This window comes from Mobula hypostoma, chromosome 5, assembly GCF_963921235.1.
Source record: "Mobula hypostoma chromosome 5, sMobHyp1.1, whole genome shotgun sequence".
Taxonomy (NCBI): Eukaryota; Metazoa; Chordata; class Chondrichthyes; order Myliobatiformes; family Myliobatidae; genus Mobula; species Mobula hypostoma.
The window spans coordinates 157772452-157799702 of NC_086101.1; the positions used below are offsets into that span (position 1 = coordinate 157772452).

The following is a 27251-nucleotide window of genomic DNA, read 5'->3' on the forward strand; positions in this document are numbered from 1 at the left end:
GAAAATCCTCCAAACAAGAATTGAAAGACTCTTTGTTGGCTACAGAAAGCGTTTACAAGCTGTGATACTTGCCAAAGGGGCTGTTACTAAGTACTGACCACGCAGGGTGCCCAAACTTTTGCTTCAGGCCCTTTTCCTTTTTTGTTATTTTGAAACTGTAAAAGAATGAAATAAAAAAAGTAATCTTGCTTAAAATATTAAAGAAACGTGTCATCTTTAACTTTATGCCTTTTGGAAATCAGGTCATCTTTTACTCGCTTAGCTATTCACATTAACAGAAATTTTGACCAAGGGTGCCCAAACATTTGCATGCCACTGTATATTAAAAAAAAATAAGGTAGTGTTCACAGGTTCAACGTCCATTTAGAAATCGGATGGCAGAGGGCAAGAAGCTGTTCCTGAGTCGCTGAGTGTGTGCCTTCAGGCTTCTATACCTCCTACCTGATGGTAACAGTGAGTAAAGGGCATGCCCTGGGTACTGGAGGTCCTTAATAATGGACGCTGCCTTTCTGAGACACCACTCCTTGAAGGTATCCCGAGTACTTTAGAAACATAGAAACCCTACAGCACAATACAGGCGCTTCAGCCCACAAAGCTGTTCTGAACATGTCCTTACCTTAGAAATTACCTAGGGTTACCCACAGCCCTCTATTTTTCTGAGCTCTATGTACCTGTCCAGCCTCTGACTATCCACACGATCAATGCCTCTCATCGTCTTATATACCACTAATCAGGTCACCTCTCATCCTCCGTTGCTCCAACCTATTCTCATAAGGCATGCTCCCCAATCCAGGCATCATACTTGTAAATCTCCTCTGCACCCTTTCTATGCTTTCCACATCCTTCCTATAGTGAGACAACCAGAACTGAGCACAGTACTCCAAGTGAGGTCTGACCAGGGTCCTATATAGCTGTAACATTACCTCTCGGCTCCTATACCCAATACCACGATTGATGAAGTCCAATGCACCATATGCTTTCTTAACCACAGAGTCAACCTAGGCAGCAGCTCTGAGTGTCCTACTTTGTAGGCTAGTACCCAAGATGGAGCTGACTAAATTTACGACCCTCTGCAGCTTCTTTCGGTCCTATGTAGTAGCTCCCCCATACCAGACAGTGATGTAGCCTGTCAGAATGCTCTCCACGGTACATCTATAGAAGTTTTTGAGTGTTTTTGTTGACATTCCAAATCTTTTCAAACTCCTAATAAAGTATAGCTGCTGTCTTGCCTTCTTTGTAGCTGCACTGATATGTTGGGACCAGGTTAGACCCTCAGAGATCTTGACACCCAGAAACTTGAAACTGCTACTCTCTCCACTTCTGATCCCTCTATGAGAATTGGTATGTGTTCCTTCGTCTTTCCCTTCCTGAAGTCCACAATCAGCTCTTTTGTCTTACTGACATTGAGTGCAAGATTGTTGCTGCAACACCACTCCAGTATTTGGCTTATCTCGCTCCTGTACACTGTCTCGTCTCCCTCTGAGATTCTACCAGCAATGGTTATATCACCAGCAAATTTATAGGTGGTATTCGAGCTATGCCTAGCCACACAGTCATGGGTATAGAGTAGAGCCGTGGGCTAAGCATACACTCCGGAGGTGCACCAGTGGTGTTCGTCAGCGAGGAGGAGATATTGTCACCAATCCGCACAGAATGTGGTTTTCCCGGTTAGGAAGTCAAGGATCCAATTGCAGTGGGAGATAAAGAGGCACAGGTTCTGTAACTTCTCAATCAGGATTGTGGGAATGATGGTGTTAAATGCTAAGTTATAGTCGACGAACATACTTTCATTCTTTCTCAAAGAGTAACACCTAGGAATTTGAAGTTGCTGGCCCTTTCCAACTCTGGTCATCTGTTGAGGACTGGCGCATGGACCTCGGATTTCTTTCTCCTGAAGTCTATAATTAGTTCCTTGGTCTTGCTGACATTGAGTGAGAGGCTGTTGTTATGACACCTCTCAGCCAGATTTTCAATCTCCCTCCTATATGCTGATCCATCACTAGCTTTGATTTGGCCAGTGACAGTGATGTCATAAGCAAACTAGAATATGGTATTGGAGCTATGTTTAGCCACACAGTCATAAGTGTAAAGCAAATATAGCAGGGGATTAAGCACACAGCCTTATGGTGTACCTGTGCAGATGAAGATTGCGGAGGAGATGTTGCCAATCCAAACTGACTGGGGTCTACAAGTGAGGAAATCTAGGATCCAATTGCACAAGGTAGTACTGAGGCCAAGGTCTTGGAGCTTATTGATTAGTTCTGAATGATTTAGTGGGGATACACTCATCTACAACTGTTTTTAATAAAGCCTGTAACCATGGTGTATTCTCTCAGATCCCCAGTTGAATGCTTGACCACAGCTCAAATCATTGACTCAAAGCAATCCAGTAACAAAACCACCACATTGGAGTACCAACGAGGGGTTATCATATATCACACACCTCCACCTTTTGCTTTCCCAAATCAGCAGTTTGGTTCATTCTGTAAACTGAGAAGCCTTCAGGTTTGATCACTATATCTGATACGCCCAGAGAAAGCCATGTTTCAATCAAGCATACAATGGAGCAGTCTTTCAGTTGTCTCTGGCACAGCAGTCTTGCCCTCAGGTCCTCAACTTTGTTCTCCAGTAACTGCACATTTGCCAACAAAATGCTGGGTAAAGGAGGCCTCATCCTTCTGTGTTTCACCCTGGCTTGGAGTACCCCCGCCCCCCACCTTGCTTTCAGCCATAGCGATGCACCTTCGACCTTTTAAAGGTGTCGTTCATGTCTGGTTTCCCAAGCCCTTCAAATGATCGTGAGATATGAAGATCATTGAGTTAATTTTAAAGTCCATTGCTTAGAGGCAAATTACATGCTGCATATTGCAGTGAAAGTAACTCAAGAGGTATATTTAAAAGAATTTTTAGAACTATTTTCTGCAGCCCATAGAATGTTACCAATGGTCACCAGCACCATCTTGGACTACTACACCTTTCATGAAAGATGTCATCTCTGAAAGTTATGCTGAAAGAGTGCCAGCACAGGATCTGGAATGCACTGATGGGAATGTCTGATATATTCCACATCATGGTGTCTACCACACCAGAAAAGGAAGCTTCATGTTTTGTGTGACTGTGGAGCATCTTTTCAGTGTGACTTTTATGCAACTTGATGCTCAGCTTTTACAGGGAGCAGATCTTACTAGCTCACTGAGTGGAGTCATAATCAGATTTTGAAAAGAACCAGTGGTGATCATGGCAGATATTGAATCAATGTTTCACCAAGTTACAGTACCAGCAGAAGATGCAGATCTGCTGAGATTTCTCTGGTGGCCTGATGGTGACCTCAGCCAAGGACTTTAGAATGGTGGTACATCTCTTTGGAGCAACATCTTCACTGAGCTGTGCCAACTTCACTCTGAGGAAGTGCACAGAATATACTGAAGGACGGTTCATCTGCGAGACAGTGGATGTGGTTTTGCACTGCTTCTATGTGACTGACTTGTGTCAATGCCCTTCGTGAAAGAAGCGGTGTCCCTCCATCATGACCTTGTATTCATTTGTGCTAAAGGCAGCGTTCAACTCATAAAGTGGTTAAGCAACAGACAGCATGCTAGCTGTGATACCAGAAGAACAAAGAGAGAAAGACGCAAAGGATTTGGATCAAGATATACCTTCAGTGGAGAGAGTTCTGGGTGTGCAATGGTGCATTCAGTCTGACACTGTCAAGTTTAAGGTCATGATCCAAGATGGATCACTCAGCAGAATAGGGATCCTCTCCACAGCTAGTTCCATCAATGATCCTTGAGGAATCTTGAGTGTGGTGGTGCTATCTGCTAAGAAGATCCTACAAGATCTATGTAAGAAAGAGCTTGGCTAGAACGGCACTAGTTGCTCATGAGTGGACAAGCTGACTGAAATAACTCTGCCAGCTGGAAATCTTCAAGACTGTTAGATATTTGAAAAACCTGAATTTTGCAGAAGTTACTCTGTGCTGGGTTACAAGCTGGTGATCTCTTTGGAAGCACACCCAGCAGAAGAAAGTGGCAAACCACTGCTGTAACTTGCCTCGTACGCGGTTCCCCACTATGTCAGAGAGGCGTGGAGGGAAATCATCCGCTAACCGGAGAAACTCCAGATGCGACGTACCTTTCCTTTACTGATGTACAATAACACCACTTTACAGATGTGAGCAAAGCCGGCTATGCAGCAGTGACCTACCTATTGTTGCACAACATATGCTCTCAGGTGCACAGTGTTTTTACCACCTAGGGCAGCTCCAGTAAAGTCAGTTTCCATCCCTCATAAGGAGCTCATTGCTGCTACGATGACAAGCCCTATAGACAAATTTAGGAGGAATGAGTTGCATGTGCAGCTTCAGGACTCAATATTTCAGACTGATAGTACTTCTATGCTGAATGAAGAATGAAGCATCCAGGTTCCAAACCTTCATTGCAAACAAACTTTTGTTGGACCACTACTGTAGTGAATATTTAGGGTAAATGAGATGGGATGCCAGTGTAAGGGGTTTCTTCTTTTATGTTACTGCTAAGGCTAATATAAAATGGCTTCTTTGTTATGTTAACTGCTGAGAAAGTTCTCTCTCTAGCAGCTTGTTTGGGTTATATTACCGATAATGAGGATTGTATTCATTTGCTAACCAATTGGGATAGATGTTATTTTTCTTGTGTGTCTGTAAGCTATTGTTTTTCGCAGGCTTTGGGGCAGAAGGTGGACGGGGACAGAGAGAGGAGGTGCGATGCTGTAAGCTGGGCAACAGGACGGACCCCGAGCGGGAGTCCAAGGCCCAGGGTTATTGGGAGGAGACAAAGACAGACTCGTGTGAAACGTCTGGTCGACCACCGTGGTTGGTCCCAGGCGGCGGAGGGGATCAAATGGTAGAAAGAAGACTCCATTAATTGAGTTCCAACTGTTGTGCACGAAGTGGTTGAACTTCGATAAGTTTGGCGCCTCTTACTTTCCTTTTATATTTTATCTCTATTAATTACATAGTTTCAGTAAGATCTATAAAGTGTAATCATTTAATCACATATGGTGTATTGTCTGTTATTTGGCAGGGTGGGGTACATCACCAGCATCCACACAAACTTGATTACCCAGTTTGGCGGGGCCGAAGACTGCTCCCCCAGACGAAAGCGAGCCGAGCGAGCCTGAGGCTTACCAGGGGACTACACCAGTTCAGCATGATGCATTGTCCTAGTCAGTGGCTATAAAATGAGAGCTCCGGCAGCTACATTCATCTGAGCAGAATTGCTTGTAGATGGTGGAAATATTTTGGCAAATCACTTGTCACAGAAAATACAGCTCTTAACCTGCACTTGTAGCCACAGTATTTATCTGGCTGGCCCTTTTAAGTTTTGGGAATTTTGATAACTGGAGATTAAGGGATGGTGAAGTCATTGAATATTGAGATAGATACGTTGTCTCTCAATGAAAGTGATAACTGACCAACACTTAGCAGAACTCTGATTGTTTTCCGGGTCATGTTGCACATGGGTACATGCTCAAAACTCAGAAATACAAACTGAAACTAAACAATCTCAATCACTAACAACCGTATGACTTTACAACAGAGCCAAGATTATCCCTGAAACAACTGATGTTTGATCAATAGTATTGACCTAATGAACTCCTGCAGTTAAATTCAACAGCTGATATGATTGGCTTGCAATAATCATAACTATCTTGTGGTGTCATTGAAAGGTTTTCCACCCAGTTTCCAGTGGCTTCCATTTTCTCCAAGCACTTATATATTGCATTTGATCATATTTTTTTAAAGTCCTTATAGGACCCCTTAATTAAGGATAAGCACTGCCACTGGAGCTTTGAAATTCACTTATTTCTTCTACACTTTAAAGCACGCTAATGGACCAAGGCTATAATGAGGTCTCGAATAGTGAGATCCCAAGACCTAAGTCTTACGAGTGAATGTATGTTGCTTTATAACCCCATTGATGACACCTTCCATTACTATGTTTAAAACCGAATCTACCAAAACTAGTGGTTTTATTATCCAGTTGAATTTGAATTGATTTGACAGGAAATATCTTAGGGATTTTCCGCATCTTGATATTCAATCTATATTTGGTGCTGCTGCTGACGCTGGAGCACTACATTTGAACACTACAGCTGCAATGTTATTAGGGCCCATACATTTTCCCTCAACTGATTTCACACAGCTCAGAGTCTGAAGAATTAAGACTGCAGTGATGCTTCATATTTCAGAGATAGTCCATTCATCTGTTACTTAAGACCATAAGATATAGGAGCAGAAGAAGGTCATTCGGCCCATCAAGTCTGCTCTGCCATTCAATCATGGCTGATACAATTCTTCCAGTCACCCCAACTACCCTGCCTTCTCCCCATACCTGTTGATGCCCTGGCTAATCAAGAACCTATCTATCTTTGCCTTAAATGCACCCAATATCTTGGCCTCCACAGCCGCTCATGGCAACAAATTCCAGATTTCCACCCAGTTCCCAGTGGCTTCCATTTTCTCCAAGCACTTATATATTGCATTTGATCATATTTTTTTAAAGCCCTTATAGGGCCCCTTAATTAAGGATAAGCACTGCCAGCTTAGTGCGCATGCGCTGGTCGTGCATGCAGCCTGGTACAGCCGTTCCGATCTATTCTTACTTTCTTCTTCTTACTTTTTAATTTACGTTATTTATTGTATTTTTTTTTCTCACGGTAACACGTCAAAGCTGCACCCTCTCTAACATGCTGGCAGAGAGAGTTTTATTTGGGTTTTCTTTAGCACTGGACAGAAGCAAGGTCGCATTGTGTATTCCACAGGCCAGCAAATACCGGCCGGTTTAGCGAACAGAGCGGCGGACACCCCTGCTGAAATCTGGAGGAAAACACACAGAGGATGCAGCAGGGGATCACAAAGCCGAGGAAAGAGGACCGGGTCGAGACAACAGAAACTTTTGGAGAAGAGGAGTCCGGTGGGTAATACCGTTCCGGCTGACCAGAAGTGCACTGAGAGCGGTAAGCGTAAAGGAGTTGGGTGCTTACTGATCTGGTTAACAACGGATGGTGCAATCTGGGGCATATTACGATCAAGGAACGTGTTTGCAGACTGGATATTGAACTCTTTACTGTTGGACTTCCGCCACATTCCACCGTGATACAACACTTGGCGGCACGGGAGGTCGTTCCTGCCTGTGGCCATCGAACGTGCAGCTCCTCCCGTGGAGGGTCAGACACCCTGAGCCAATAGACTGGTCCTGGACTTATTTTCCATCTGGCATAGTTTGCATTTTGTTGTTTGATTGTTGGGGGTTTTTGCATTGCTGTATTTACGCTCTATTCTTGGTTGGTGCAGCTGTAACGAAACCAAATTTCCCTCGGGATTAATAAAGTATATCTATCTACCTATCAGGTTTACCACCCTCTGACTAAAGTAATTTCACCGCATCTCTGTTCTAAATGGATGGCCTTCAATCCTGAAGTCATGCCCTCTTGTCCTAGAAGAGGCTGAAGATGACAACAGAGGCTTCAGCCATCTCATCTGTGCTCATGCTGGGTTGAAACAACAACGTAGATGGGGATGTTTATGGAAACCCCTCTTTATATAGTCATAAAGTAAAATGCCATGGATGTCAGATGTAAGTTTTTCCACACAGAGAGTGGTGGGCACATGGAATGCACTGCCTGCGAAGGTGGTAGAGGCAGATACAATAAGGTTTTTTGAGAGACTCTTAGATAGGTACATAGAGCTTGGAAAAACAGAGAGCTATGCGGTGGGGAAGTTCTAGGCAGCTTGCAGAGTAGGTCACAAGGTCGGCACACCATTGTGGACCGAAAAGCCAGTAATATGCTGTAGATTTCTATGTTTCCAAATGAGTTCTTCGGCCCAGTTCAGGCATACCAACCAAGGTACCCATCTAAGCTATTCCTATTTGCCTATGTTGGGCCCATTTCCCTCCAAGCCTTTCCTATCCATGTACTTCTCCAAATATCTTGCAAATGATTAAATATTGTCAAACACTTCCTCTGGCAGCTCGTCATCTTTTATTCATAGTTCTGTTTCTGATTCTACTAACACCCACTATAGTCCTAGTTTGATAAACTTACATCCTTTGAAGTCTCAAAAGACAGTTTTGCTAACCACTTGGTGAGGAATACTGAAGTCCCTCATTCAGCAACGATACATGACCTTGCTTTGAGCAAGTAGTATTAAACAGGATTTAACAGAAGACAGGGAGATCTGACACCATGTGAGCCTTTTCCTCCCAACTGTATATCTCAGTGCAGCAGACTGGTAAATTTGTTGTGACATGTGGTACAGGTTATATCCACAAATCTTGATGGAGGAATCTGCATGTTAAATATAAGGAAGGATTCTCTTTGACTTATCAGCATATTATGTGATTTGGCCTTTTGGTAGTTCTCCCATTTTAGGCACATGTTTAGATGTTCATAAGAAGGAATTTACCAGTCAATTGCATGGTGCCCAAACCTGATATCCAGAGGTCTGCTCAGTTTTAATGCTAGGTGGCTATGGAAATGCAAACTTCAATCAGTATTTCAACAGACCACAAAACAGGCATAGTCAAAGTATAACAGTTTTGAAACAATCTGCAGAAAAGATGCCTGTACATATGACCTCCTGTGTCTTCAGCTGGACTCACCACTGGGCATAGTGGCAAAGCAATGATGCATTGAGCAGATGTGCTGGATGTACAGTGCATCATATCCCTCAGTTTATAAAAGGTACTTATTGAATACTTATTTTTACATTAGGCGGCAGTAGAATCAGATTCAGAGCCTAATAAAACTTGTCTTTGCCAGTTTACCTTTTTACAGAGACCTCTGTCTATGACAGTAGTATTAGGAGCCACAACCCTATTTAATTGGATACATTCACTAAATCTGCTAAAATGGTAAATAGTTTATTTATTTTCCAATTATGCTTTTAATTATTTGCTATCATTTTATGGTGTTTCATTTATTTTTACAGTATTAACAGTCATTCCTATTTTTAATTAGTTATTTAATTGACCCTATTTGAACAGTTTTTAAGTACCTGACCAGATACATTTAAAACTATTCCACTAACATTTAAAACAGTCCCAAAGATCTATGATAGCAATACAACATAAGAGTCTGGACCACTTCGCAGAATACCTCTCAGCCAAGTCATCTCAATCAACCCTGTGTACACAGAAACAATAGTGTGGATAAACAGCATGTTAAGACGTCCACAACAGCAGATCACATCCACAACAATATAGACCATGCTATTTTGAGATAGCCATTTGACAGAAATTAGAAGATATTGCAAACAGCAATTAAGAGTCAGCACATTACTAAGAACAATAACGGAAGGACCCATGTAAGCTCTTATTTAGAGAATGCAATTGTTTCGCATAGCAATAGATACAGTATACACCACCGTGCAACTGGGTGTTGGGCTGCCAAACCAATAGACCTCAGGTAGGCAGGATGCACAACCCCTCCTCCCTCCCCTTTATCATCAACATAGGTGATTCCCAGGGCTGTGAGCGGAGCCCACTGCTGTACTCTCTGCTCATATTTGACTGCACAGCCAAACACCTGAGTAATCACATTGTCAAATTTGCCGATGACAGAGCAACAGTGGAGCTCATCACCGACAATGATGAGACAGCCTACAGGGAGGATGTGGAAGAGCTCGTGGCCTGGTGCCTGGTTTGCCTTTACTGAAAACCATTGTGCTAGCCACTACACTACTGTACTGTCCCATATACAGAGAGGTGCCGGAAAAGGGCCAATAACATCAAGAAAGACCCCACTCATGGACCATTTGTCCCACTCCCTTCAGAGAGGAGGCTACACAGCATCAATGCCAGACTCAGAAACAGTTACTTTCTCCAAGCAGTAAGGCTGATCAACACCTACTCCCACTAACCCACCACTCCAAACTCCTGTGCCTAGCGTCACTTTATGGACATACAATCAATAGAAATAACCTAGCGTATGTAGTTATATTTATTGTGCTTCTTAATCATCATTATTATTATGTTTATCTTAACGTGTTTTTTGTGCTGCATCAGATCAGAGTAATAATTATTTTGTTCTCCTTTACACTTGTGTACTGGAAATTACATTAAATAATCTTGAACTTGAATTTGATAATGCTGAGGAGGACTTCCGGGTCATCAAGGGAATGGCGGCGTAAGGAAAAGGTCTCTCGACAAAAAAGAAGGTAAACTGCCCCAAAATCGAATTTAGACAAATACTTAATATTGTATAACTATATTAATAAAAGGGGCAAGGATGATGCCTAAGAACAAGAATAAAAAGTCCGCCTCGAAGGCTGATAAACATAAAGAGATGCAGCAAAGCGAAGGGCCTAGCTCCCCCACGGCAAGCCAGGACGGAGATAATGAGGGGGAATCGGTGACTCTGTCTTTGATTCTCGGAGAGATTCGTGAGTTCCGACAAGATAACAGCAAACAGCTGGAAGATATTAAAGGAGAAATAGTAAAAACTAACTCGCGGATAGATGAAGCCGAAGCGAGGATTGTTGGAATTGAAGAGAAGCTACAAAACGCCGAGGAAGTGATAGCAGAAATGCTGAAGCTACAAGACCAACTCCAGTGGAAACTAATAGATAAAGGCGGCCGCTCGAGAAGGGAAAATGGGAGGATCTACGGAGTTCCCGAAGGAACCGAAGGTAAACCCGGATTGATGATTCCCTTCGTGGAGAAGCTGCTTAGAGAGAACCTTGATATGCCGGCCGCAAAAGACCTACAGATAGAAAGGGCTCACCGCGCGTTGGCACCACAGCCCCCGGCAGGCGCCCAGCCCAGATCGATTCTGATCAGATTTCTCAGTTACAGAACGAAGGAAGAGGTGCTTAAAAGAGCATGGCAAAAGAAAGGTTTCATGTGGAACAACTGCAAAATCAGTTTAGACCACGACTACGCACCGGGGATTCTTGCCAGACGGAAGGAATATATGGAAACACGGAGAGTCCTGAAGGAAAACAACATCAGATTCCAGACCCTGTATCCAGCTCGGCTGAGAGTCTTTTACGACGAAGGGACAAAAACTTACGCTACGGTGGAGGAGGCAACGTCAGACCTGGCGGACCGGGGACTACCTATTAAAGTTATCACCCAACCGGAGTCGCTACTGGAGAGGATTCGGCAGAAGTCGTGGCAGTTAGTGGGGCGAGGACGCTCCACTCGAACCAGAGTGTCAAACTGCAAGGAAAAGCTGCAAATATTCAGACGCGAATGTACAGAGAATACAGATTAATTAAGAGAAATGACTGAAAAGAGTAAATCGGACTTAAAAGTAAAATGAAAACTGGTAACTGAAAATAAACTAGGCGGAATAACTTGAATGATAGCAATATGGTCGAGACATAAATAGGAGAAAATTCTCTATGATTATTCAAACTGCTGAGGGCCCTCTAACACAGGGTGAAGATAGAGGTTATCCCTCTGAACTGAGGCGGGTCGGTGCTCAGGCCTCACTGTGGGAAGTCGGGAAAAATTTTCAAATGTTATACGTTCAGAAATGTCTAGGGTGTGGTTATATGTCTTGGTTTACTGTTGAGAAGGGATTGCTTACTGTTTGGTTAGAAAAGGAGAGTGCTTTTTTTCTACTAGAGAAAAATACAAACTGAATTGGTACAAATAATTTCCTATAATGTTAATGGGGTTTTGAATCCAATTAAAAGAAATAAGATTATGTCTAAATTGAAAAAAGAGAGGGCACAAATAGCTTTCCTCCAGGAAACACATATGAGCCAATCTGAACATGGAAAATTTAAAAGAATGGGCTTTAAGCATGTATTTTATTCATCATATAAATTGAGTCACAAAAGAGGGGTAGCTACTTTAATATCAAGTACTCTTAATTATGAACATATTTCAGAGACTAGAGACAAAGAAGGACGGTTTGTAAAAATCACAGGAAGAATAGAAGGTACAGAAATAACATTGCTGAATGTTTATGCTCCTCCAGGTAGTGAATGGTCATTTTATAGACACATTTTTGAGCTAATGGTCAGTTCTCGAAGGGTAGTAATTTGTGGAGGGGATTTTAATATTAGATTAAATCCTATATTAGATTCTCCAAGAATAGTTACTCAGAATAAACCTCTGACTCGGAAAGTGAATTCATTGATGGAGGAGTTGGGAATTATAGATGTCTGGAGGGAATTACACCCCACTAGTAAAGATTATACATATTACTCTTTCCCTCATTCAGCCTATTCAAGGATAGACTATTTCTTTATCTTTAATACAGATAGACTCAGGATAAAAAACTGTAATATTGCAACAATTGATCTGTCGGATCATAGCCCAGTCTCTATGTCTCTAATCCTGGAAAGGAAAATGAGGAAAACACTATGGAGGCTAAACTCACATATACTTAATAACCCAAAAGTAATGGAGAGATTAAGGGGAGAAATCAAAGAATATCTAGACAATGACACGGGAGAAACATCACCAGTGATTTTATGGGATACATTGAAAGCTGTACTGAGAGGGAAAATTATTTCCATTACTACTCACATGAAAAAAATCAATGCACAAAAATTAGCAGGCCTTCAAGGAAAATTAAAACAACTTCAAGTTGTAGATAGCAACAAAAGTAATTCAAATCGAAAACAGGAAATTAGGAAATTGCAAAGTGAAATTGATGATATTTATACGTTGGAAACTCAAAGAAATTTTCTTTACCTGAGACAAAAGAATTATGAAGTAGGAGGTAAATCAGCTAGATTATTAGCATATAAATTACGAAAACAACAAGCAGACAATACAATTCATAAAATAAAGAATCCAAAGACAAAGCTTGTGGAGAGTACAATAGGGAAAATTCAAGAGAGTTTTGAAACATATTATCGAGAGCTGTACTCCCAACCCCGGGCCCCCAATGAGCCCTATATAGACAGTGTATTGAATTTTTTAGATCTACCTAAACTTACAGATTTACAAAATGAAAGTTTATTAGAACCAGTAACTGTCAAAGAACTGAACGTGGCCATCTCTAGGTTAAAGGCTGGAAAGTCCCCGGGTTCTGATGGGTTTACCTCAGAGTGGTACAAGTCCCTGAAGACACAGTTAGCCCCATTACTACATAACACCTTTAACTGGATCTTGCAGAGAGGAGAAACTCCACCTTCCTGGAGAGAAGCGATTATTTCAGTTATTCCTAAAGAGGGTAAAGATAAACTACAATGTGGCAATTATCGGCCAATTAGTGTTCTTAATTTAGATTACAAACTATTTACATCTAAATTAGCGCGCAGATTGGAAAAGCTTTTACCTGGCCTAATCCATTTAGACCAGACTGGATTTATTCAACAAAGACAAACACAGGACAACATAAGGAGAACTCTGCACATATTAGAACAGGTTAATAAGAACGAGACAGAGACAATGGTAGTAGGATTGGACGCTGAGAAAGCTTTTGATTCGGTTAGTTGGGCATTCCTATACAGAGTGTTAGGAAGATTCGGCTTTCAAGAAAGGTTTATTAAAGTAATTCAGACTCTATATGATAGCCCTACAGCCCGAATTAAGATAAATGGGGACCTCTCTGACTCCTTCATTTTAGAGAAAGGCACTAGACAGGGATGCCCAATTTCTCCTCTCCTTTTTGTGCTATATATTGAACCACTTGCCCAACTAATAAGACAGAGCGAAATCGTAAAAGGTATCAAGGTGGCAGGGATTGAACAGAAAGTGGCATTATTCGCAGATGATGTTTTGGTCTATCTGAGTGAACCAGAAAAATCATTTATAGGATTGTTTACACTGTTGGATGACTTTGGGAAAATATCAGGTTATAAAATAAATGTAAAGAAAACGCAGGTTATGTCCCTAAATTATACACCATCCAAAAAATTGCAGGATACATACGATCTTAAGTGGGAAGCTAAATCATTAAAATATTTAGGAATAACCCTGCCGAAGGATCTTTCAACACTGTCACAGGTAAATTATGGGCCATTAATCTCAGAGATAAAAGCAGATATACATAGATGGAATCTTATCCCCTTTTTAAGTTTAAATTCAAGGATAAATACTATAAAAATGAATATTCTTCCTCGGTTATTATATCTTTTCCGTACTTTACCAGTGGAGGTGGATGATAATCAATTCAGGGAATGGGACAAATGGATTTCCCGCTTCATTTGGCAAGGAAGGAAACCTAGAATTCGATATAACACCTTACAGTTAGGGAAGGAAAGAGGAGGTATGGTTCTTCCTTGCCTGAGAAATTATTTTTATGCCTCACAGATAACCCCTCTGTTATATTGGTGTAATAGGGAATATAAGGCTAGATGGAAGGAAATAGAATTTGGATTAGTTGACAGTTTTCCTCTTCAGGCCTCAATAGCTGACAAAGGATTGATGGCCCAGTTGGAAAAATTTAATAATGCTTGGATAAATCTTACATTAAAAGTATGGCAGAAGGTGGTTAATTCATGTGGAATTAATAACATGCTAAAACTCTTTAGATGGTGTGCATATGATACCGAATTCCTTCCCAACAGAGGAGATAAAAGATTTGAGCTATGGATAAAGAAAGGTCTTACAACCTACCTCTCATTTATAGATAAAAGAGTATTACAAAGTTTCCAAATCCTGCAGGACAAACATGGCCTAGAATATAATGACTTTTTTAGGTACCTTCAAATACGAAACTATGTTAACCAGAGTTGTAGATATACAGTAGATATACAATAGAATAGATCAACAGTAGAATTAGAATTTTTCAAGATTCTGAATTTGGCTTGCAGTTCAATACCTAGTAAATCAGTTTCTCGCCTATATAATGCACTCTCCCATGCTAAAAATGTAAATACACTGTATATTAAAGAGAAGTGGGAGAAAGAAGCGGGGTTGGTACTTTCAGAGGAGGCTTGGGGGAAAGTCTGCAGCTTTCAATGGTCCTCGACTAATTCTTTGACTTGGAGAGAACATTGTTGGAAAAATATTATAAGATACTTCAAGACCCCATATCAGGAAAAATATAAAGATACAAATGTGATGTGTTGGAGAAGGTGCGGCTCCAAGGAGGCAAATCATTTTCATATTTTCTGGGATTGCCCTAAATTAAGTCTATTTTGGGAAGGTATTCATAGAACATTAGTTAAGGTACTTAGGTCCCAGATACCTCTGAACTTTGAGGCGCTCTATTTGGGGCATGTATTGTTCCTTGAACAGAAGGAAGATTTAAAGTTGCTGCAGGCCCTCTTAGCGGCAAGTAAGAAATCAATCACTAGAAAATGGCTAAATCCAATACCACCTACATTAGAAGATTGGTACGAAATTATCTTGGAAATATTTAAAATGGAAAAGTTGACTTACTCCCTGAGAACTCAAAAAGAAACATTTTATCAAATCTGGAATAAATGGATTGAATATATAACCCCAATGCGAGCAGACTTTAGATGACTCTCCTAATGATTTATATTGCTCTTCTCATCAACACAGTAATATTGCTAACGTAAGCACACCTAGTCTAAATGTTTGTTGTTTTTTTTTGGAAAATAGAGAATTAACACAAGTAAAGGGAAAGATTTGGGAAAGGGATAAAAAAAAAATGAAAAAATTAAGTAAATAAGTACATAGGGATTGGATAATTATGTCTGCGGGCAGGAACAAGCACGAACAAATTGGGATATAAACACCTACAATGGTTGGTATATAGGCTTGTATGCAACATTTTGGACCAGTGGAAATGGTCCAGAAGGGTTGTATGGAAACTATTATTACCATTTTTCTTAACAACTAATTTCATTACTTAGCCCAATAGGTTAGATTTACCACAGTACATAATTATCTATTTAAATGTTTATTTTCCTTTTATATCATCTCAATGTGTACTTAAGAATGTATAAATAATTGTAGTTTTATACATATAAAAAAATGGAAAAGGTTATATGTGTGAAAAAAGTACATGATAATTGTGAATTCCTTATCCAAATAAAAATAAAATAAAAAAAAAGAATTTGATAATGCTGCAATTTCAATCAATGCTTCTTATGCTATGAGCTGGACTGTATGTTATCAATGATTGTCATTCAGCAAAGTTTGTTCATTAGTTTAAAAAAGACTCTATAGGTCAAATGGCATTCTCTGATTAAAAAAGAAACTTTTTTGGGATTTGATAATCTGTATCAATATAGAGACATAATATTCCCCAAGAAGAAAAACACATTAAAGCATTTCAAACAGGCATACAGAAAACAAAAAACTAAGCCAAGGAAGACTAATATTTCATTTGATAGTGCCTTGAAGATATAAATTTCCAAAAAAATAACAGGCAAGAGACTTTTCCCAAGAATCTTATTTTCATACAACTATGCAATTTTCTGAAGTAAATGGAAACAGCCTGAAGCAAGCTAAGCTGATGCATGCCAACAACCTGAAGCAAAATAAACATGCATGCAAACATAAGATGAGAAAATTCTGTTTCATATTGTTTTCTCACACTTGTGCTTGTGTTAAAAATTTGTGATATTCACTGATCATTTTGGATTCAGAAAAGCCACTTTTCTTTGACTAAATACCAATGAATATTGGCCAACTATTGAAACTACAATATTCAACAACAATGTACTGGATTATAATATTTTCATAAAGCTGAAATGACAATTTTTCTGAATAAATTGTTACCTGTTGGGTTCTGTTTTTGTTTCTTTTTGGTTCTCTTTTTGTTCTCAGATCCTGATTTTGCAAATAAAGGCAGCTTTGATTTCTTTTCATTACAATCCTTTACTGAATATCCATATTCTGAGGGATTCTTTGGAATTGCATTCTGCTTAGACATTCTGAACTCTTCCATTCCATTTTCATTTTCCTGAACACAAAATCTGGCCTTAATTTCTTCTTGTTCTTTGGCTCTTTTAGACTTTGCCACAAATTTCTTTCTTTGTCTTCCTTTTTTGCCTTCTAACTTTGTTTTATCAGAAGGCAACAAGTGTTTTGAATGGGATGAAGATAAACGTATTGAGTTTGATTCTGAAAACTTATTAGAAGCCCTCATACTGTAATCAAAAAGTTCAGCCTTTTCAGTTTTGTTCTTAGATTCCTTAACATAGAAATGAGGTTCTTGGTGTAATTCCTCTTGTAACTTTTCCTGATCTTCGCCTCTATTGGATTCAACTATAGATTTTTTCCTTGGTCTGGCAGACTTCAATTTTTTTTGTCTGGGAGGTGAGTGGAATGAAGATTCATTGTGTACTTCCTTTTGCTCCTTCTCAGCAGCACTTTTTAATGGATATGCAGAACGTTTCTGAGATTGATTTTCATATTTTGCCTTGTTTTTTTCATTTTGAGGTAACTGATTTTTATCACTTATCTTTGACTGAATAGTGAACGTTCTCTCTTTTGCCGCCTTCTGCTTTCTTTCCTTCTTTTTTGTTGTCTTTGCATCCACACCCACAACACATTCCTTCTCCAGTTCAACTGGATCCTGCTTTTGCACAAAAGCTTTCTTCGGTATTGTAATCCATGACTTAAAACAGAAGTTTTCCTCTTCTTCCGATTCAAATACAAATTCAGTGTTGGGTGCTGAAGTTACAGAAGTAAGTTGTTTTGGGTGTGGTAATGGGGTTAAAGCAGACCTGCAAAAAAAAAAAAAAGAAAATCAAATTCTTCTCTAGCGTCAAGACTTTTACTGGCATTAAACCTAATGTATGAAAATAGACACTTCTTATTACAACACAAGAGGTAGATTAAGACCAAGCCAGCACCCAGCAGCAAAATCCCACCGGTCTCATACACACTCTTAATTTACTCTCTCATGTCCTCACATAAACCTCCCTTTAATTATTTTGCCACTTATCTACTGTCTGTCTGTCTAGGGACCATATCCGATGCGGACGTTGTTGACCATGGTTTCCCCTCATTCTTTGAACAACTTCCATTTCCTCAATGTGTAGCCACCTGGCTAGGCTTTTGATGTACATAAGCCGAGGTCTTCCTCTAGGTTTGCTCCCCTCGATCTTTCCAGAAACTATGAGTTTTTTCTAGTTCACCTTTCCCTATGATATGTGCTAGGAATCTGAGTTGTCTTTCTCTTATTGTTGGTATGAGTGATCTAACTGCTTGGGCTCTTCTGAGAACTTCTTCATTTGATGTGTGTGTGGTCCATGATATTTTCAACATTCTCTTGTAGAACCATAATTTAGCTGCTTCCAGTCTCTCTTCCATTGCTGGGGAAATGGTCCAGCATTCACTTCCATAAGTCAGAATAGAATAAATGTAGCACTGCAGTATTCTGTTTTTAGTGCACATGCTCATCTTCCTGTCTGTTAATATGGTCTTCCTTTTTTTGGAAGGCTTGTTTCGCCATTGCTATTCTGTATTTGACATCTGTCGTACCTGCTATCACTTGTTATTAGGCTGTCAAGATATCTGAATTTGTTGATTTGTTTGATGTTTGTATTTCCAATCTTGATCACACATTGTGGGATGTTTGCCTTTCTGGAGATGACCATACTTTCTGTCTTCTTGGTGTTGATTGAGAGGCCTCTGTGATTACTTTCTGCTGCCACTATAGTAGTTCTTGAAGTTTTGTTTCTGAGTCAACTATTAGTATGATGTCATCAGCATATCTGATGTTATTTATATTATGACCTCCAATTCTTTAATACTTCTCAAGATATTTTCACTATACAGGTTGAATAAGTCTGGCGAAAAGACACAACCTTGCCTGACTCCTCTCATGATACTCACATACTCACTCACTTCTCCTTCTATTCTGATGGATGCTGTCTGGTTCCAGTATAAGTTTCTTAAGAAACGTATATCTTTCCCATCTATGTCAAGATCTTGAAACATTTCTAGATGATCTTGGTGTCTGACAGTGTCAAAAGCTTTTGTAAAGTCAATGAAACATAGGTAGATGTCTTTTTGTACCTGGATGGCTCGTTCACAGATCATCTGTAGCATGAAAAATGCATTTCTGGTTCCAGTGTTTTCCACAAAGCCACATTGTTCTTTAGTGATTTCTGGTTTTATATAGCGCCTTGCTCTCATCATGACTACTCTGAGAATAATTTTTGCCACGTGGCTCATCAGGCTTATTGTACGATGTAACTCACATTCTGTTGCTACCTCTTTCTTTGGAAGTGTGATGAACATTGATTTACTTAAGTCATCAGGTATCTCCCCATGATCATAGATTTCATTTGCTATTTCTGTTATTTCCTCTATTCCAAAATCTCCTAAGGCAAGTATCATTTCAACAGCGATGTTGTCTGGACCATTTGCTTGGTTATGTTTTGTTTTATTTACAACTGCTCAAATTTCTGATTTTAGAATGCTAGGTCCTTCAAAATTCTTCTTTATGTTCGGTTTTTCTCCTCTTTGGTCTTCAAAAAGTTCTCTTAAATATTCTGTCCATCTGTTTAGGATTTCCTTTTTGCTCATAATTAAGCTGCCGTCTTTTGCCTTGATGCATCCACTTGCTGAGCAGTAATTTCCCCGTTCATTCTTTAATCTTACTGTGCATCAACTTTGTTCCAGGGTTATGGGTTTGTAGCATTTCTACCTCTGGGTATGAAGATAAACTACATCCGGCTGTGGAGCATTTGCTTTGGGTAATGAGGTTACCATTAACCACAGTTACCTCCAGACCACCCTTAGGCAAGGTGTAGCACCTGTTAGCCTCCCGACTTGGGTTACAGTGAAGCCGCGGAATACAGGTGGTGAATGAAGCAGAAGGCAAGTTGTGAGTAACACAATCAATGGTTCCTGCTTCTCAGATGCTGAGCAGTAGATCCTTTTAAATGGACAATGGTCAGGGTCACCCGTCTTGTAAAGACACTGCATCGGAAGCAAGCAAAGGGAAGCTACTTTTGTATTTTATCCCTAGTACAAACATGGTTAATACATAATTATCTACAGCAAGTAGTAATTTTCTACAGCCAATTAACCCATTGTCAGGTCTTTGAAATGTAGAAGGAACAAGGAACACCCATCAGCAAAAAACATGGTATTAAGAATCTGAAATTTCCACATTGACAATCCTCAAAGTCAGGATCAAATTTGGTCTCTGCAGCTTTGAAGGAATTCCTCCGCTGCCATCAGTTGTTTGATGTTACATGTCCAATAGAAGGACGGTTGTCCTTAAGCACTTACAGTTCCACCTGTTGTCTGAACATAAGAAAACCACTTATGGCTGTGCATTATTTAGAATGCAGTTAAGTTTCCACAATAACTAATAATTTCCCATCTTATAATCTATAACTGTACATGAGAGTGAGAAACATAGAATTGTTTTGATTTTTGTATGTTTGTAAAATGTTGCTTCATCATGCTGCTTCCATAACAAACAAATTATAAAAATAACACCTTGAGTTAGTAAAGGCACTAGATTATCTGGGAAGTTTCTGGCTCAGCAACATTGTCCAAATAAGACCTTCCTGCCCAACTAAATTAAATCAAGGCAGCTAATAGTCCCATGCTATTTCAGAAATGACAATGACAGAACAACTCAACATTGAAGGCATATGGTTCTCCTTTCAGCTGTAACAGGAAGTTCCACATGCTGTTCATAAATCACATTTGTTGAAGATTTGATAAACTAGCTTTCAGGGATTGGAGTTACATAACTACTGTACATTAGTAAATAATATGCTTACAGAAATTGCAAACAAAATTTGAAAATTTATAGATGACATTAAATTCAGATATAGTTAAAATCAAAACAGACAGCAATAAATATCGTAGAATAACCTAATAGGAAGAAACATACATAATTCACAACCACTGACATTGAGTTGGGATTTCACTCTAAGAGGCTGGTCTTATGTAATGACGTTATATAAAAGGTTTTACGCACAATTTTGTTGTGTAGTTTTTGAAGTTCAGTAAAGTGTGTTCCTTAAGGTTGTTATAGCCGGGAGTGGTAATGGGGACAAGCTCCCACTACCTATTTAATGATGCAAATGGCATGCGCTACAAATAATCTCTGACAATCAAGCCCAGCTCCTAGCCTTCACACGTGGCTTCGCTATTATTTCTGCTGACAGGAGAAGAGGCAAAGGCAGATTACTGGTACCTTGAAACCAGTCGCTTCGGGTGGATGGGGCTCATTAACCGTAGCTGGCAGGTCATCTCGGAGAAGGAAAGCTCTGATCTCAAACCTTCGCTGCCTTGCGGCTATATCCACTTATAGGGAAGGCTTCAGGAGTAAACCCCAAGGGAAATATCCGAAGCTGGAGTCCCTAAGGCAGTCCTACATTGAGTTCGAGACAACAGAGATCTGTAAACACCGTGGATTCCAGCTGCCAGGATCATCTACTGTCCATCACAGACACTCTTTCTGGGCAACACTTCCTGTGTGACACGGGTACTCAACTGAGTGTGTTGCCTGCATCGCCTATTAATGAAAAGGCAAAGAGTGATGAAACCTCGCTGGAGGCTGCCAATAGTTGCAAGATCCAGACTTATAGGACACAACGGGTGATGCTCTGCTTCAGTGGGCAAAGTTACACATGGGACTTCATCCTGCCTAAAGTGGCCAGACCTCTGCTTGGTGCAGATTTCCTGTGTGCCAATGACTGTTAATCCATCTTAACTGCCAGCTTGCAGATGTCAAGGACTCTGGGTCATTAACCTGCTCCCCCAGTAAGCTCTGTCAAGTACATGCACCACCACATCTGAGTTTACTTAACTGCTGGGAGAATTCCCAGACCTCACGAAGCCCACGTTCTCCACTAGTTGCAAAACATGAGGTTGAACACCACATTCCCACAACTGGCCTGCCAGTCCACGCCGTGTGCACAGACTGAACCCAGGAAAGCTGGCAAGCGTGAAGGGTGAGCATGCCAACATGGAAAGACTCGGAATTGTACACCATTGAATAGCCCATGGTCCCTAAGTGCGATGATGGTTGCTACCCATGTGGTGATTACCAACTGCCTTATCAAGGCCACCACCCGATTGTTACCCACTGTCACACATTCAAGACGTTTCGGCACGTTTAGCTGGAAAGTTAAATTTTATTCCCCAAAGTTGATCTAATTAGGAGCTCTATGCCCAATGGTGTTTGCCGCTCATGTTGTGATTACCAACGCCTTAACGAGGCTACCACCCCCGATCATTACCGGGTCCCACATATTCAAGACTATTCTACAGTTAATATTTTCCAAAGTTGATCTAGTTGGGGGTTATCATCAGGTGCCTATGTGCTTAGAGGACATTCCCAAAACAGCTGTGATAAACCCATTTGGCCTTTTTGAATTTCTGCACATGCTGTTTGGACTGAAAAATGCAGCAGCCAATGGCTGATGGACTCTGTATTAAAAGCTTAAATTTTCTTTTCGCTTATCTGGATGACAAACTTGTCACCAGTGCTTCCAAATCCGAACATGTATCTCATCTCTGCATACTTTAAGCGCTTAAGCCAACGCGGGTTGATTATTAACCTTGCTAAGTCCCAGTTTGGGTTGTCAACTATTGGCTTTCTCTGACATCACATACCTGCAGAAGGTGAGAAACCCCACCCATCAAAGGTAGCCGCTATTATGGATTACTACTAAAAACTACAGGAGTTTTTAGGCATGGTAATTTTCTATCACCGCTTTATTCTGCGAGCTTCTGAACTTGTACTCTCCCCATATAGAGCGTTTAAAGGAAATACCTCTAATCAGACATTTGATTGGTCAGCAGACATGATGGTGCCAAAAACAAGCTCTTCCTCACTCAACCCTACTGGTGCACCTGCTCCCCAATGAATCCATAGCCATTTACAACTAACTCCTCAGACTACGCTGTGTGTGCTGTACACGAAAAGCTGGTCAGAGGCATGTGGCAGCCTCTCGCCTCTTTCAGTCGGCAGCTCCATTCCCCCAAAAGGAAGTATAGCACATTTGACCATGAGCTCTCAGACTCTATCTTGCTGTCTGCCATTTTCATTTTCTTCTAGAGGGCCGCCATCTTATAGCATTTGTTGACCACAAACCCCTCGTGCACGCAATGACCAAAATATCCGACCCTTGGTCTGCATGGCAGCAACGCCACCTGGGCTACATATCCGAGCTCACAGTGGATATACAACACATCAAGGGGAAAAATAATGCCGTGACCGACTGCCTCTCACAGACAGTTAATGAAGCCGTACACATAGGGGTTGATTCTGCCAGCATGTTAGTCGACCAAGTTACTGAAACAGAGGTCTAGGTTTACCAAACAGCAGTCATGGGCCTGTGGCTGGCAGACATTAAGTTCGAGGAAGCTGGGGTTTCTCTCCTATGCAATGTCTCAACCAATTACTCTTGCCCCACCATGCCCACAAACTGCAGATGGACTGTTCATCTCCATACATGGCCTTTTGCATCCAGGCCAGAAGGCCTCACCAAAACTAGTTGCACTAAAGACTGTTTGGCATGGCTTCAGAAAAAACATGCATGATTGGAACGCAGCTTGTGTGTTGTGCCAGCGGGCAAAAATTAACTGTCATGGTGGTCCGTGTTGGTCCTCTTCCCTACCACCCCCCGTCCCCCTGCAATACTACACACCTTCTTACCAAGGTGGACCATACCACCAGGTGGCCAGAGGTCATCACCCTAGCATCAAAGACGACCACAGACGTGGTTTGGGCGTTCATCAGCATCTGGGTTGCTCGCTTTGGCACTCCATCTGATCATCTGATAGTTCCTCTGACCACGGTCCCCAATTCATTTCAGACCACTGGGCTGCGATGGCCCAGAACCACGGCGTTAGAATACACCACACCTCAGAATATCACCCATAGTACAATGGCCTATGTGAATAGTTTCATCTCTCCTTAAAGACTGCTCTGAGGGTTTGCTTGACCCAAGTGTTCGTATGATGATCCTGCTGGGGCTCACAACTGTTCCAAAGGAGGACCTACAGTCATCCATGGATGAGTTGGTATACGGGCAGCTGTTATGAGTGCTGGGTGATTTCATTCCTGATGCCAAGACCGCTGGGACGGCCTCTCAACAGTGTTCCACCCTCCTCAGTAAATACAATTCCCTTTCACCTATTCCTACCTCCCATCATGGCATACAGCACTCTTGGGTACCTGTTGACCTACATTCCGCCTCGTTTGTTCTCATCCACCATGATGCACACCAACATCCCCTTAGGCTCCCTTATGATGGAACATGGAGAAAAGACTTTTATCATTGATAAGAAAGGTAAAGCTGAACATATTTCAGTAGATCACCTTAATCAGCTCTGCAAGAATTGGAGTATTCCACTGCCATGCACCCAGCATCACAATATGACCATGAGCATGTCAAAGCACCTCTAGATGAGCCAGAGGCACCTGCGGTTCCTCTACCCATGGAACACAGAACCTGAGGTGGGTAACTTGTCCGAGCTCCAGACAGGCTCACCTTATTCGGGATGAAGCCCGATAAGATTGGGGAGCAGGGTGGAGGAGTACAAGTTAGCAGGTGATAGCTGAAGCCAAGTGAGGGGAAAGGTAGGTGGGTGGGGGAGGAGGATGAAATGAGAAGCTGGGACACAAAGGGTGGAAATGATAAAAAGGTTGAAGAAATCTGATAGGAGTGCTGAGTGAACCATGAGAGCAAAGGAAGAGGGCAGCACTAGAAAGAAATGGTAGAATAGTGAGGAAAAACAGTGAGACGGGAGCTACAATGGGGAATGGAAAAAAGGTGGGGGGGAAGGCTGCTGGGAGTTAGAGAAATTGATGTTCATGCCATCACGTTGGAGACAACCCAGTCAAAATATGAGGTATCCAGTCGGAGAATGGCCTCATTGTGGCAGTAGAGGAGGCCATAGACCGACATGTCAGAATGGGATTGGGGAGGGGAATTAAAATGGTTGGCCACCAGGAAAGCCTGCCTGTTGAAAATGGAGCAAGGATGCTTGACAAAACTGTCATCCAATCTATGTCGCGTCTCAATGATGTACAGAAGGCAGTACCGAGAGCTCCGTATACAGTAGTTGACCCCAACAGACTCAGAGGTTAAGTGTTGACTCACCTGGAAGGACTGCTTGGTGCTCTGAATAGTGGAGGGGGTGGGGGGGGAGGAGGTTAATGGGCAGTTGTGGTATTTGTGTTGCCCGCAGGGATAAATGCCAGAAGGGAAATCAGTGGGGTGGGACGAATGGATGAGACAGTCATGGAGAGAGCAAACCCTGCGGAAAGCGGAGAGTGGGGGGAGGGTAATTGCGTGTTTGCTGATAGGATGCCCCTGAAGGTGGTGGAAGTTGCAATGATGTGTTGGATGCAAAGGCTCATTGGAGTGGTAGATAAAGACAAGAGCTACTCTATCCCTGTTATGGCAGCGGGAAGATGGAGCGAGAACGGAGGTCCGGAAAACAGAGAAGATGTGGTAAAAGCACCATCTATGGTAGAGGAAGGGAAACCCCATTCTTTGAAGAAATAGGACATTTCAGTTGTTCTGGAAAGGAAAGCCTCATCCTGAGAATAGATGTCACGGAGGCAGAGGAACTGAGAAAAGGGAATGGCATTTTTACAAGTGACAGTGAAGGAAGAAGTATAATCAAGATAGCTATGAGAGTTAGTAGGTTTATAAAATATATCAGCAGACAATCTGTTTCCAGAGATGGAATCAGAGATCAAGAAGTGGAAGTGAGGTGTCAAGAGATGAACCACATGAACATAAGGTGACCAAGTGAATTTAGTAACTGAATTTAAATTTTGGCTTGGCCAAGACTATTCAACTGTAGACCAGTGGTTTTGGTTCCAACCTGGGGAAAAGAGCTAAATTCCAGCACCAAGGCAAAGGTGACTTGAAAACAGAATTTGACCAAGAGCAACATTAACAAATCTTGGTAATACCAAAGATATTAATAATAAGGGCACACTCTCCAATGGCTGGAATCACTACCAACAATTGCTGTTGAAAGCAAATCATAGTTTTTCATAAGTTTCCTTCCTCTCTTTGAGAGATGAGGTGACTCACACCGGTCAGCGAGTGCGCATTAAATAGCAGCACTTTGTGGGAGTTTCAGCAGTTGATCATCGGCCAATCAGAAATAGAGATCCATTAACAAGGGAAAATAAAAATAAGGCAGGGGAAAGCAGAGGAGCCTTTGTTGAAGTGGACAGTCTTAGAGTGGGGATTTGAGGCTTTAGCTCTTCGAGGCTTCAGCAAGGAGAGGCTTGAGTGAGAGAAGGCAAAAAGCTATAGGTCGAATTTCTTTTCCAGTTTCATTATTCTGCCCTTCTTTATAATTGCACAGTTAGAGCTATAGGGATGCCAGGCAGGATAGCTGAATGCTCCTCTTGCAGGAGGTGGGAAGGCAGGGAGACCTCCAGTGTCCCTGACGACTTTACTTGCAAGAAGTTCATCTCACTGCACCTTCAAAGACTCCGCATTAAGGAGCTGGAGCTGGAATGGATGAGCTCTGGATGATTCAGGAGGCTGAGGGGTGATAGATAAGACATATAGAGAGGTAGTTACACCCAAGATACAGGACGTAGGAAATTGAGTGACAGTCAGGAGGGTGAAAAGGGTTAAACAGGTAATGCAGAGTACCCCTGTGGCTATCCCCCTGAACAACAAGGTATACCACTTCGGATACCGTTGGGGTGACCTAGCAGAGGAAAGTAACAGCAAATCAGGTCTCTAGCACTGAGTCTGGCTCTGTGGCTCAGAAGGGAAGGGAGGAGAAGAGGTGAGCTGTGGTGATAGGGGATTCATTAGTTACAGGAACAGAAAGGAGGTTCTGTGGATGAGAACAAGATTCTCAGATAGTATGTTGCCTCCTGGTGTCAAGTTCTGGGAGATCTCAGATAGAGTCCTCAGCATTTTTAAGTGGGAGTATGAGCAGCTGAAGATCCTAGTCCATATAGTTACCAATGATATAAGCAGTAAGAGATGAGATTCTGCAAAGTGAGTTCATGGAGTTAGGTGCTAAGTTAAAGGACAGGACCTTCAGGGTTGTGATCTCAGGACTGCTACCTGTGCAACGTGCTAGTGAGGCAAGAAGTAGGAAGATCATACAGTTTGACACATGGCTAAGGAGTTTGTGTAGGAGGAAGTGCTTCAGATGTTTGGATCAATGGCCTCTCTTCCCGGGAAGGTGGGACATATACAGAAGAGATGTTTGCACCTAAACTGGAGGGGGACAAATATCTTAGCAGAAAGGTTTGCTAAACTGCACAGGGTGGGTTTAAACTAGTGTTGCAGGGAGATAGGAACCAGAGTGCCAGATAGTGGAGTGTTTGTGGAGACAGATGTTCTTAAGACCTCAGATAAAGTCAGGAATCAAAAGGCTGGACATTGTGGGACTAATGTTGAGTCCCAA

At 41.5% G+C, this 27251-nt stretch overlaps 1 protein-coding gene across 1 annotated transcript in view; it reads right to left on the reverse strand.

Annotated features, from left to right (window-relative positions):
• Positions 1 to 27251, reverse strand: part of LOC134347087 (uncharacterized) — a 136095-nt gene that overhangs the window by 32589 nt on the left and 76255 nt on the right. The window contains exon 11 of the mRNA XM_063049200.1: positions 16644 to 17593. Coding sequence (XP_062905270.1) covers positions 16644 to 17593 — 950 coding nt within the window. The remainder of the gene's footprint in view (positions 1 to 16643; positions 17594 to 27251) is intronic.